We start from the raw sequence: 14,379 nt of genomic DNA, 5'->3' as shown, positions 1-14,379 counted from the left end.
GAGTATTTTTAGACCTGATGAACATTTGAATAGACTGAGTAAAGCAGACCACCTACCCTAGTGTGGATGGACTTGATCCAATCTGTTGAACTCATGAAGAGAACAAAAAGGCTGAGTAAGAGTGAATTCCTTCTTCCTGACTGCCTTTTGAGTTGGGGCATTGGTCTCTTCCTGCCTTTGAACTTGACCTGAAACATTGGCTCTCCTTGGGGCTCGAGCCTGCTGGCTTTCAGACTGGAACTTACACTGCCAGCTCCTCTTTGTAGGCCTTTGTAGTCTCACTGGAATATAATACCATTGCTCTCCTAGGTCTCTGGCTGGCTGACTGCGAATCTTGGGATTTTTCAACCTTCATAATTACGTGAGCCAATGCCTCATAATAAATCTCTTTTCTCCCTCTCTTGTGTATATATCTTATTGTTTTCATTTCTCTGGAGGGTCCTGACTAATACAGGTACAGAAGGTAGAATCAGCAGGACATGGCATTTCACTCTATGTGGATGGTGGAAGAAAGTAGCCCAGGGTGATCCCTCACTCAGGTCTGGTGATTAGAGGAATAGTTTTGCTTTTGGCTGAAATTGGCTGTATGCTGTACAAACAAGAATTGTATGTTTATGTGTGCAGTGCACGAAGATGATTTGTACAGTTTTATAAACAAAAAGTTGATGGAATTTTAAAGGTGTATGGATGTCTTCTAGACAGCTGGTTCTATGGGTCTAAATTTATAAGTAATGTAGGGATTGTAGAAATGGGTGACAAAAGGCATCAAGAATTGATGTGGATGTGACAATTTGGGGTGCAGCAGAAAATACATTTGATTCAGGGGTGGGATGTGTAGCTGGTGGGCACAGCTCTGTTTTGTTGAGCAAGCTTGAGATCTACTCATAAATGGTAAGTGGGATTAGGATGGAATTTAACAATTGGAAGAAGATGAAGAAACAAAGGTCCAGTGAAATGGAATTGTAAGCCTGAGGTCTGGGGTATAAGAGAGGGACTATAGGGTATTTTAGACAGGATCTGTAATTTTAATTGATATTTTATGCACTTTTATATATGATGTCATGCTTTAGCATAATTTAGATTCTTGGTATCTATTATCATTTAAAAATAATAGATAATATTTCTGAGCATTTAATATGTGCTGGACTCTGATCAGCATCTGTGTATATGTACTTTACTGTCTCTTTAAATCTAATGACAAATATGTTGATTAGATCATCTCCAATAACTTGGAGAGAAATTACAGTCCTCAATCCCTTCAGCCCAATAACAAATTAAGAGAGAAACATCATTTGACTCCTGCTTCACCTTAGTCCCTTCTGGAAAAAACAGAAATTACAGAAAGTTGCAGTAGCATGGCTTCATTTTCTCTTCTCTCCTTTGGGTATGATGCTTTGTTAGTCAAGCTTCAAGATTTATTTTGAGAAAAGTCATCCAAGCAAATGAGTAGAATCTGAGTAGAATGAGTTCTGTAAGACCCCTTTAAAGAGCCAGGGGTATGTACAGAAGCTGGCATGGGAGCACACAAGCCTTTTGCTGTGGTTAGAAGATGATTGGACTTGGAACCGAGTAATTGGTTTCACTTCTCCCCCTCTGTGGCTTTTCTTAGACCTCTTAATCAAGTTGAGCATGCATTTCCTTATTGGTAAATTAGGGATAATAATAACACATGTTCAAGGGTTGTTGGGAACAATTGAATTATTTGATGTGAAAGTGCTTTGTAAAGTGAAATGTGAATATGAGATTCTTTTATTAATTTTGACAGAGTGACTTTAATACTGTAAGCCATATTGCATGAAGGCTCACTGTGGTCCTTGCTGGTGGAGTTTGTGCATTACTTTAGGGCACTGAGAGGACATTGCTCTATGTGTGGTTTCCCACATTGGCATCTTCAACATATGCCCTCATCAGTCTTTTCTGCAGGTGTAGAAATGAAGCAGCCAGGGAGTGTGATGGTCAGTGTATATTCCTATGCCCAGAATACATGCACTTGTAGAACTATTCCTGGCAAATATGTACCTATCAGCACTTGAAGGAGATGGGATGGAATGGTTATGACTTGCCAGGAGATAACGCCAATGAGGAGTAAAAAGCAGAAACAAGAAAACAGCTTTTTGCTTCCCAGTCTAGTTGTTGGTAGAATTCATTTTATGTCTTCTGTAAAATCATCATCCATGAAGTTCAGCTTACCTTGATGGAAAGTTGAGTAGGTTCATGAAATATTTAAACTTATGTTCACTTTCTTAGTGAAGAACCATTTTGAATTCCATGAAAGAAAAATATAATCTATCTAAATAATTACTGTAATCCCTCACCCTTTTGTGAAGGGTGAGAACTCATTTCAAATACTTATTCTTACTCATAAGAAAAAGAAATTGTCTGGTGGCTTAAAATGAGCAGGCTGTGTGCCTGTTTTAGTATAGAAATAGTCACATGTAGTTAAATGCTTCACCAATAGTTCACCGTTTGGGTTACCACCACATTTATGAACTTACTGCGTTATCCTCTTACCACAGAGTACAGATACTGTCGTGATAATTAGCAAGCACATAGTTGCACATTTCTGGTGGTTATGGCAGACATTTGTTAATTGAATGAACTCTAAATCAAAGCCTGATCTTCTCATTTTGCTTCATCATCACCTTCTATTTGTATTGAAGGACAAAAGAGCAACAAATCAGATAGATTTCCAATGTAAGTTGAGGAGGGTTCCTCTCATCATTCTTTCCATGCCCTGATCAACCAGTATCCCCTCATCTCTAATTTTAAAAAATGACTCTGGTGAAATCTCCTTTAACTTCCTGTATGCTAAGGGTATTTTTTTTTTGTATTCTTTTTTTACATCTCCTATACATTTTCATTCTCTTTCTTTTAGCCTCAAAGGAAAAAAAAAATTACTTCTGCATCCTGTATCAAGTACAACCTATCCACTGGGGTCTTTGACTCAGTCTCCCCCTGCCTTTTCCAAGGCCATGCCTCACCTGGCTTTTTAAATTTTTCTTATAACTCCAAATTTTGCTTCTGTGTTGTTTTTTTCTTCTTAGTCTATAATTGCTCAAGCTTCTCCTAATCTGACATGCCACATTTGCCTGCAATTACTCTCCCATTTTATACTTTCCTGATCCAACTCCTCAGAAACCTCGGCCAATCTTCTCTGACTTTCTGCCCAGTCACTCCTATTGCCTTCTGGCCTCTGTCCACCACCCTGCCTGAGCAAGGCTTCTGTGGATCCAATCACTGGTGATTTTCTAATGAGTAATTCCAACATATTTTTTTTTCAGCTTTGTATTTTATGGACTTCTCTACTGCATGCAATTCTCCTTGAAACTTTGTCCTTGATTTTCATAACACAGTCATTTTTATTCTTTTTGTACCTCTTTAATTGTTCCTTCTCTGTCTCCTTAATTATTTTTATTCTCTAGTCAGCCCTCAAATATTGATACTCCTCAAGGTCCCTCTTTGATCCATTCTAGTCACTTCTCATGCTCTTTCCAAGTGATCATAACCATTTTCATGATTTCATGTACCACCTACATACTGATGACTCCTAAAAATGTATTTTCAGTCTGGACTTTTTCCACACCCTTAGGCTTATGGGACCAATTTCTAGGTCAGTCTCTTTGCCTAGAGTTTCTCCAGTTGCTTCGCAGTTTATAAGACCAAACCTGAACTCCCATCATTTCTCCTAAGCCAGTTTTTTTTGTCTGTGTTTTTACCATTTCAATTAGTAGTGCTGTCATTTACCTGGTCACCTGAGTCAGAAACAAAGGAGAAATTTATTCCTACCTCAACTTCATTGCCCATACCTAATCAGTTCGCTGCCTTCTAGATTATATTTTGATGTTTTATATTTGTTTCCTTGGTCAGCCCCTTCCTTTCTTTTCCACAGCAACTGCATGGTTCATTTCTTTCATCATCTGATATTAGGACATCCTTCAATGTCTCATTGTGTCCTCCTCAAATCTGCCTTTCATGCAGCCAATAGAGGGAGTGATCTGTGAAATGAAAAATAAAGCCATTTCTCTTTCCTGCATTATACTATTTAGTGTCTTTCATTGCTGGCAGCAATATTTCCCAGCCTTGGTTTCATAAATATATGCATGTACTTTAGAACATTCAATGAGAATTTCTCAATTTTGTGTGTATATTTTACTGATAATCATTTTACAGACAGTAACCTTATTTGTGTTTATGATGGCATCTCTGTCAAAGAATGACCTAAAATTACTAGGTTAGCTTTAATTGCAGTATCTCTCAGTCAGTATCAGAAGATTCTGATCCTTCCAAGGATCTATGAGATCTCACTCTACCTATCCATCTATTTATCTCTCTTGATACAGATGTAGGTTTGCTTGAATAATTATAAGTACACACACACATATGTATAAGTTGTTTACAGGTACTTATTTTTATATATCAGGTATACATGTGGATGTGTAATTTTTCCAAAGGGGTCTTACATTATTTAAGTTTGAATTACATTCACTCTTCCTATATTCTAAGCCCTTTATATGCCTTCTAAGATATTTGATGAGCTGACCTCTACATATTTCTTTCTTTTAGTATCTTGCTTCATATTTTCTGTAAATGAACATCAAACTACTTATGGCTCCTTATACACACAAATGCTTTTATTTTCCTTCTTAAGTCTATACTTTAGCTCTTACCTTTTGGTATATGGAATTCTCTTCCTGCATTCCCCTAACTTTTAACTTGGAATGCCTACATTTGCTTTATAAACTAGTTCCACCATCACCTCTTCTAAGATGCACTAATCCAACCAGGGCACGCTGTTCGGTGGTCCTCCTGTTTTCCTAGTGCCCTGAGCACATCTCTATCTCTGGATACACCTTATTGCCCTGTAGTTAGTTACCTGTTGGAATCTCTACCAGTTACCTCCTTCAGGTCTTGTGGTTTCTTCTCTGTGTCTTTCAAGAATGGCACATAGTTGGATGAGAGATAGTGACCTGAAAAAATATGGGGGAATCACCTTTACTTTCTACCGGAGCTCATTCTGTAGTCAGCTTAAGCAATTTCTTTCACAGTTTTTCCTCTCTTTGATTTTTATGCTACTAGTTTTTAAATGTTTAGTAGGTTTTTCCATGCTTCATTTAGTATTTTAAGTATTTTAAGTTAGAAAATCTGTCTAGTTTTATTGTTGTTGTTGTTGCTGAGAAAGAACAAGCACAAGCAGGGTGGTGGGGGGAGAGGGAGAGACTCCTAAGTAGGCTCTACATTCAGCAAGGAGCCCGACATGGGGCTTGATCTCACAATCCTGAGATCGTGACCTGAGCCAAATTCAAGAGTTGGACACTTAACCAACTGAGCCACCCAGGTGCCCTTCTCTAGTTTTTATATGAAGAAATTGACAGAAAGATAACACTTATTCCTTTCTGTTTCAGGAGACCCAACTTCCCAGTTGCAGGCTCAGGAACCTGGAAGTTCTGAAAATACATTAAGTCAGCTGGAAGATTCTGGGTGTGATTTATCAAATGAGGAGAGAAGTGAACCTTCAGAGATGCCCCAGCATTTTGTGGAGAGCTGCACCCCCACACCCTTTCTGCCCCTGCCCATTGTGAAAAGACATGGTGCCACTGTGGAAAATCCTCTGTTTTCCCACATGCAATTCTTGCAACGTCTACTTGAACTGAAGAACTTGACAGAATCAGGGAGTCTGAAAACAGACTTAAGCCACTTTGAAAATGACTTTTCCACAGTATCTGATTCTGTTTTTCAGTTGCTGGATGGCCTGATCACTTTTTACCGTAAACCCAAATTTCCTTTTTCAAGCTTTTGGGCAGATGCTGTTGATACTTTAGCTGGATTGATCAGTGATTGTCACTTATCTAATCATATTCTTAAAAAGTGTTCCAAGAAGTTAGAAGAATTTGAGAAAACCCTACTACAGGTTATTTTAAGGAGCAACCATTTAAATCGGGTAAGTATTAAATCTCTTATTTTCATGAAATAATATGCCAATAATTTTGGTAAACATTCCCATTGGATGTTGATTGCTGTCCCTTAAGACTTGTGGTTCAGAGGCTCCAGGTAGACCTTTTGCAGCCATCTCCAGCTCTCACTCATATGTCATGTCCCCTTCTCTGGCCTCTGCTGCAGCATCGTTCTCTCCATAGATAGCTCTGCTTCCAGCTTGTGCTTCTCTACTTGAGTTATCTTCCCTGTTTTTTATTGCTGTCCTTGAATTCTTATCTTCTTTTTTCCCCCTTGCCTATATTTACTTCCTATTGCTCATAAAGTCTCAATATTTTTCAAAAAACCACTAGCATTTAATGGTTTCCCAATCTATAACTTCTATGAGTGTTAAATTCCTCATGATGGATTACCTGTACTGTATTGAATTTGTTCTTTTTCTGGCATTAACTACCAGATGCCTGGAGGTCAAAGAATATTTTTCTCTTTTTTTAAAAAGAATTTCCATTGTAAGTGGCATAATGCCCCACGGACCCTCTGCAGTTGTGGATTAAATGAGTAAATCGGCTGAAGAACACTAACATATGGCTTTATTATTTTTTTTTCTTATTTATTTAAGGTAACTTAGTAAGGTTGACTCAGGGATTCTTTTTTAACAAATGACATTGAGGTAACCTGCTGTTGTTTTGCTGTTTGACTTGAGACATAATGGATAGTTTCTTTGTTGTATTACTTCCTATCTTCCTTCCTATCTGATCCTTTGTTTGGGAAACTCCAAATTTATTCACATTTTAATTCTTCTAATTGACTACTAAAAATATCACGAGGAGACTAAAAGGTCTATCTTAACTTATTAACGGATGTTTCACTGCAGGAAAAAAATTGTTAGACCTTGTTTCTTTTGATACATCATTGTCAAGTGTTTGTCCTTACTGCCATTATCTGAATTTTGTATGGTATAGGCTTTACCTGAATTTTTAAAACTAACAAAATTTGATCTAATAACCTAATTTGTTGCATATACGTTTGTTCTTCTCTGTTAATGTATGGTTTGACCAGTATTATAGAAAACATTATGATTAAGCTTTTGACATTTGTGAAAGATGAATTTTCTGTCTGGCAACCTGAAATTTTTTTCTACCAGATATGATCAATCAGGAATTATATATCAGATTTTTCATAGTAGTATCTGAGGTATATAATCTGTTTTCCTCACCATTAATAAATATCTCATATTTAGGGACACCTGGGTGGCTCAGTGGTTGAGCGTCTGCTTTTGGCTCAGGGCGTGATCCAGTAGTTCTGGGATTGAGTCCCTCATCAGGCTTCAAGCATGGAGCCTGCTTCTCCCTCTGCCTGTTTCTCTGCCTCTCTCTCTGTTGTGTCTCTCATGAATAAATAAATAAAATATTTTTAAAAATCTCATATTTAATGTTTAATCTTTTTGCATATTTTTGCTTTCTTTTAAAATTACTTTAAAAAGGTTTTATGTTGACTTAGAGCCTTCCAGGTACTGGCATTTATATTTTTTATCAGTTAACAGATGATGCATATATATTTTTCAGTCTGTCGTCTTTCACTTAAGGATTAGAATACCCATGAGTAACCTTGAGACTTGGATGGAGGGAGTATGTAGAAGCTTGTGATGGTATGGGTGGATCTGAAGTGTATTTGCTGTACCCAATTTGCCTTGGTGCAAGCTGTTGTTGAATAGTTGGTCAGCAGTGGGGGAATGAGTGAATGAAGGGCTTTGGTCTTTTTCTGGAGAAGTAATTGTTGCATGTAGTGAAAGTAGAATCATAAAATTGCTCACTGCATTTAAAATTAAGATGGTGATTCATAAATAAGTTTTAATGATATTCTCTCTGGGAATTTTTTTTTCTTGCCAGTAAAAGCTTCTTAGATTAAATCATACAAACTTTTGTTGTCTTTATTACCATCATCATCTTCCAGATATGTTCACAAAGCTTATTTAAAAAAAAAAAGACTAATGATTGCTCTTTGTAAATGCTTTTTTCTGTCTTTTTTTTTTTTAGTTTCAAGAAAGAATATATTCTGATGTGAAATATAGGATAGCTCCTATTGCATTTTTTATTGTTACTATTTTTGATTAATACAAAATGCCATGGTTTAGAAAAAAAATCTGAAAAAAAAGAAAAAAAAAAAAAAAGAAAAAAAATCTGCTTCTTTGGGAAAACCTTGTTTCCATGATTGGAAATGTTTAAATTGTATTGCTTAGAAACGCCAACCCTGCTATTCATTTTGTTAAAGTTATGTCTGTGCAATGTGCTAGGAAAAGTTGTGGTATGAATATTTAATAGTCTGACAGGGATTTCATGTATTTATAAATCATCTATAACCAGGTTTTAAATAAAAGATATATTTTTTACATATTCTCAATACATTTAGTAGTAAAATTATTATGGCCATAGCTTAGTTTTTCTTTAACGATCAATAAGAAGTTGGCGTCTTTCAGAATCTTAAGGTTATTAGTGGGAATGTCAGTTATGTCAGGGCTATATATATTAAGGAGATAGAGGATTGAAATGAGACACCATGGAAATTGTTTTGAAAAATTCCCTAATTATAGTTTGTTTGAAATTATTAAGTTCTTGGGGAAAATAAGTTTTGGGAAAATACATGTATGATTTGTGATTTTTTCAGATTTGGATAAATCCTATTTATTTTTGTGCTATAGTATATGCTATCTTTACTTAATAACGAATTTTTAGGAGTTGTTATCTTAGTATTATGTCTATATCATATTTTTAGGATAACTGTGAGTGTGGAACTAGAAGGTAAAATCCACAATGACATATTTGACAGGTGTCTTGGAACCATATGGCTTACAGAGGTCTGCACTAGGCTTGCTCTGGGGGTCCTGGGAAGCAGTCTTGACTTCACTTGCCTTCTGCTTATAGGCCCTGGTATGGTATGTTCTTCTTTTACCTGCCTCCTTGCCTTGGGGTCAGGAATGTTTGCCTTTGAGATATTTAATGCCCTTTGTTTGACTGATAGCCTGACCTTTCCTGTATTTTCAGACCTCAGAAAATGCTTATTTCTACGATCAGTTATTTCTTCCATTTATTTTTTCATAAGCCCGGATACTGTCATAGAAGTTAAGCACCAGAATGCTGCTTATGATTCTATTTAGATTTTGCAGGGTCTCTGCTTAAATTTTAATTTGTTTTGAAGAGACAGGAAAGATTATATTAAGTTAAATATGAAAATCTATAGTTATCTTTGAGCTTTTAGGTACTTAGCATATGTCACTAAATCTTACAGATACACTAGTGAGTTACTTAGAAAATGTTCTCTTCAATTTCTTATTTTTTAAACCATAAAACAACTCTTGGACATATTAGTTGTGAAATTGAAAAAAAATTGACTCCCAAGCAGATATTAAATTAGAATCTTTTGTATATATGGTAGTCAGAATAATGATCTGCCAAATATGTTCACATCCTAATCCCTGGAATCTATAAATATTTTAAGTTACATGATGGGATGAGGGTGGAAAATTAAGGTTGCTGATCATGGGATGAGGAGATTAGCCTGTGTATCCATGTGGACCTAGTACTCACAGGGTTTTTGTAAGTGAAAGAGGGAGGCAGGAGAGTCCGTGTCCAAATTGGACAGAAACTTAAAGATGTTGGCTTTAAAGATGAAGGAAGGAGCCATGAACCAAGAACTGCAGATTGGAAAAGGCAAGGAACTGGATTTTTCTTGAGAGCCTCCACAAAGAATGCAGGCCTGGCAACACCTTCAGACTTCTTTTGGCCCAGTGAGACCCACTTCAGACTTCTAACTTCTAGAACTGTGACTAAATAGATTTGTGTTGCATTATGCCAGTGCAGTTGTGGTAGTTTGAAATGGCAGCAACAGGAAATAATACACGGTGCTTAATATTTTTACATCCATTATGTCATTATATATTTATAAACGACTCTGTGAGATAGGTATGGTTGCCATTTGTTAGATAAGAAAAATGAGGCTCAGAGAGATTTGCCCAAGGCCTCCAAACTAGTTAGCCCTGTGAACACTAAGCACCTACTATTAGAGTTGAATGTGGCACTGCTTTCCCTTTTCATTCTTTCTTCTCAAAAACCTCAGATTTGGTAAAACTGAACCAGATTATAGGATATATGCAGATATTGCTTATATAATCCCCACTGGTATGGTCTGTATGTTCATCCCTTCCTGTCTGGATTCCTGAAAGGAAATTAATTTCCTTTCAGATTCCTGACTCACCTGATCCTCCTCTAACCCATCCTCCTCAGCACTGTCAGAGTGATCATTAAAAAATGCCAAAGATCCTTTAGGGACTCCTCTTGGACTTACAAGAAAGCACGCATTCTCTTGATGGGCATTGAGTAATGTATGGAACTGTTAAATCACTGTGTTGTACACCCGAAACTAATGTGACACTGTAAGCTACACTAGAATTAAAAAAAGAGAGAGAGAGAGAGAGAGAAGACGGAAGCAGGCAAGCACACATTCTTCACCGCAGCCCGCAAGGCCCTTCTCTGCCTGGCCCCTATCCAGCCCGTTTGACATTGTCTTTCTGTGTTCCCTCCTAACCACTCTTCATTCCAGTCAGATGGAATTATTTGTAGTTTCAAGTACTTTCTATTCTCTTCCTAGTACCTGTCAGTCTCTTGGCCTGGGACAGCCTTCTTCTCTCTGGTTAGTTCTACCTATCCTTACAAATTGAGCTCTAGGGTTAGCTCCTCAAAGAAGCCTTCCCTCCCACCCAGCTTCCAACTTCTTTTCCTTTTGCAGGTTAAATATCTCTCATGTAAAATCACCACAGTGCACATAACACTGTCCAATAGCTACTGACTTGTTATTCTCCTCCACTAGAATCTGTATTTGTGGCTATATGCCGGGCCTTCCTCTGTTTAGATCCTCAGGGCTCACCTTGGTGCCTAGCAGTGGGCTGAGGGCATCTCATTATAGCCTGGAGAGGGTGGAAGTACTAGGCTTCCCAGTTGGCCTTTGCTCATGTGAGTGGGGTGGGCCACAGTGTTTTTTCTGTGGCGTTTGGCTGTTTGTTTGGAGATTATTTCTGAAAGCCTTCCATCCTGCTAGGCAGCCTCTTCTCTGCCCTTTGGCTTTTGTTGTTGTTATTTTTGTTTTGTCCATGCCCATTAACATTTCTAGGTCATTGGCTTTTTTCACTCGAAATCTGGGACATATGAGGCAAAAGGAAAACCATGGAACTTACCATTTTGTCCTTTTGTCTTAAGCTGGTCTGTTAATCTTCTCAGGTTTGACTTATAGATAATGTCCAGAGTTTTCAGTTGTACTTAGTGAGAGGAGTGGAGATAAGTAAATCTACTTCCCAGGAGTGGAAACCTATGAATATATATATTTTATTTATTTATTTATTTATTTATTTATTTATTTATTTATTTATTTATTTATTATTTTTTATTTATTCACTAGAGACAGAGAGAGAGAGGCAGAGACACAGGCAGAGGGAGAAGCAGGCTCCATGCAGGGAGCCCGATGTGGGACTCAATCCTGGGTCTCCAGCATCAGGCCCTGGGCTAAAGGTGGCGCTAAACTGCTGAGCCACCTGGGCTGCCCTATGAATATATTTTTAAAAGTCAGACAATATTCTATACTTACAACAACAAAGAGCTAGTCCTGTGGCACACCCCCTCCTTAGTATCACCCCTCAGAGACCAGCACTACCAGATCTTGACTCCCATTCTGCCACTATTACACCTGTGTTTTTAAATAAAAGGGGTACACTGCTGTTTCTCAGATTTTCTTTTTCTTCTTTCTTTCTTTCTTTCTTTCTTTCTTTCTTTCTTTCTTTCTTTCTTTCTTTCTTTCTTTCTTTCTTTCTTTCTTTCTTTCTATGTATGTATGTATGTACGTATGTATTTAAATTTTTATTTTGGTTAGGCTCTACCTCCAATGTGAGGCTTAGACTCATGACCCTGAGATCAAGTGTTGGATACTCTACCAACTGAGCCAGCCAGGCACTCCAGTTACTCTCCTTTTTATCTGTTCACTTTGTATCATGGAAGAGAAAAATTTATGTCTAATGTAGCTGCCCTCCTCTACCTACTCTCCAGACATAGGTTTTATCATAAGTTTTAGCTAAATCAATATTACATAATTTTATTAGCATGGAGATAGATACTACACAGTGATTTCATTTCCTATTTGTACAACTTTTTCTAAAGATAATTGCTCAGAATTACTTTTTTCCCCCATTTGCTTAGTTTTCTATGTACCCATAATTGATTCTTCTTTCAATCACTGTGATAGGGTTATGAACATCTTCTCAGTGTGCCCAAACAAATTAAACCATTTATCAGGTCCATCTCTGTTTAAAGAAACATGTCCAGCAGCCCTCCATCTTCCAGTTCTAATCTGGGCTGATGTTCCCTATGTTTTCTGCTCAGCATTACTCCAGGGGCTTCTTATCCTTTAATTGCCACCTTGGAATTCTCTGCTGCTTACTTGTGTTGGATCTCATAGTCCTGGATTTCATATATTCTGTTTCTTGGTTTATAACTTCATTTGGTGATGTATATTCTTTTTGAGCTAACTTAATATGGGTTTATGGGTTATAAACTTTTAAAATATTTGTTTATTTAAAATATTTTATTCTAACTTTAAACTTTATTGATGGATTAGAATTGATTTCCCGGTTAGATATCAATTTTCCATTTTAAGACATTTTTCTGCTAACTTCTATGTTCGGGTGTTGCTAATGAGAATTCCACCGTAACTGTGACTTTAATTCCTTGAATGTGATTTAGTCCCCCACCTTCCTGTATTCCCAGAAGCATTTAGCATCTCTCTTATTTCCATTGTTTTGTAACTATGGGATGGTGTACCTCAATATGGGTCTTTTAAAACTCCTTTTCTTGAGTCCTTGGTGGGTTCGAGTCTGATATTTCATGCTTTGGCTCTGATTTTCAAAAAATTTTCTTGTGTATTTCTTTTTTATTTTTTGTTTGTATATATATTTTATTGGAGTTCAATTTGCCAACATATAGCATGACATCCAGTGCTCATCCTGTCAAGTGCCCCTCAGTACCCATCACCCAGTCACCCCAACGCCACGCCCATCTCCCTTTCCATTTCCCTTCCCAAACCACCCTTTGTTTGTTTCCCAGAGTTAGGAGTCTCCCATGTGCCGTCACCCTCACTGATATTTCCCACTCATTTTCTCTCCTTTCCTCTTTAATCCCTTTCACTATTTTTTGTGTTCCCCGAATGAGAGAAACCATATAATGTTTGTCCTTCTCTGATTGACTTATTTCACCCAGCATAATACCTTTCAGTTCCATCCACGTTGAAGCAAATGGTGGGTATTTGTCATTTCTAATGGCTGAGTAATATTCCATTGTATACATAGACCACATCTTCTTTATCCACTCATCTTTAGATGGACACCAAGGCTCCTTCCACAGTTTGGCTATTGTGGACATTGCTGCTATAAACATCGGGGTGCAGGTGTCCTGGCGTTTCACTGCATCTGTATCTTTGGGGTAAATCCCCAGTAGTGCAATTGCTGGGTCATAGGGCAGTTCTATTTTTAACTCTTTGAGGAACTTCCATACAGTTTTCCAGAGTGGCTGTATCAGTTCACATTCCCATCAACAGTGCAAGAGTGTTCCCCTTTCTCCACATCCTCTCCAACATTTGTTGTTTCCTGTCTTGTTAATTTCCACCGCTAACAGGTGAGGTGGTATCGCATTGTGGTTTTGATTTGTATTTCCCTGATGGCAAGTGATGTGGAGCATTTTCTTGTGTGCTTATTGGCCATGTCTATGTCTTCCTCTGTGAAATTTCTGTTCGTCTTTGGCCCATTTCATGATTGGATTATTTGTTTCTTGGGTGTTGAGTTTCATAAGTTCTTTATAGATCTTGGATACTAGTCCTTTATCTGCTATGTCATTTGCAAATACCTTCTCCCATTCTGTAGGTTGTCTTTTAGTTTTGTTGACTGTTTCTTTTGCTGTGCAGAGGTTTTTATCTTGATTAAGTCCCAATAATTCATTTTTGCTTTTGTTTTCCTTTCCTTTATAGATGTATCTTGCAAGGAGTTGCTGTGGCCACGTTCAAAAAGGGTGTTGCCTGTGTTCTCCTCTTGGATTCTGATGGATTCTTGTCTCAGATTTAGATCTTTAATCCATTTGGAGTTTTATCTTTGTATATGGTGTAAGAAAATGGTCTAGTTTCATTCTTCTGCATGTGGCTGTCCAATTTTCCTAGCACCATTTATTGAAGAGACCGTCCTTTTTCCAGTGGATAGTCTTTCCTGCTTTTTTTTTTTAATTTTTATTTATTTATGATAGTCACACAGAGAGAGAGAGAGGCAGAGACACAGGCAGAGGGAGATGCAGGCTCCATGCACCGGGAGCCCGACGTGCGATTCGATCCCGGGTCTCCAGGATCGCGCCCTGGGCCAAAGGCAGG

The 14,379-nt window shown here is 37.6% G+C and overlaps 1 protein-coding gene across 3 annotated transcripts in view; it reads left to right on the top strand.

Moving 5' to 3' along the window:
• Positions 1-14,379, top strand: part of MEI4 (meiotic double-stranded break formation protein 4) — a 204,869-nt gene that overhangs the window by 53,898 nt on the left and 136,592 nt on the right. For all 3 annotated transcript variants that reach the window (XM_072832295.1, XM_072832294.1, XM_072832293.1), the window contains exon 3: positions 5,403-5,938. In XM_072832295.1, the coding sequence (XP_072688396.1) occupies positions 5,403-5,938 (536 nt within the window). The remainder of the gene's footprint in view (positions 1-5,402; positions 5,939-14,379) is intronic.

The sequence above is a fragment of the Canis lupus genome, chromosome 7, assembly GCF_048164855.1.
Source record: "Canis lupus baileyi chromosome 7, mCanLup2.hap1, whole genome shotgun sequence".
NCBI lineage: Eukaryota > Metazoa > Chordata > Mammalia > Carnivora > Canidae > Canis > Canis lupus.
Note: the sequence above shows the minus strand (reverse complement) of the source record. Positions and strands in the feature narration are given on the sequence as shown.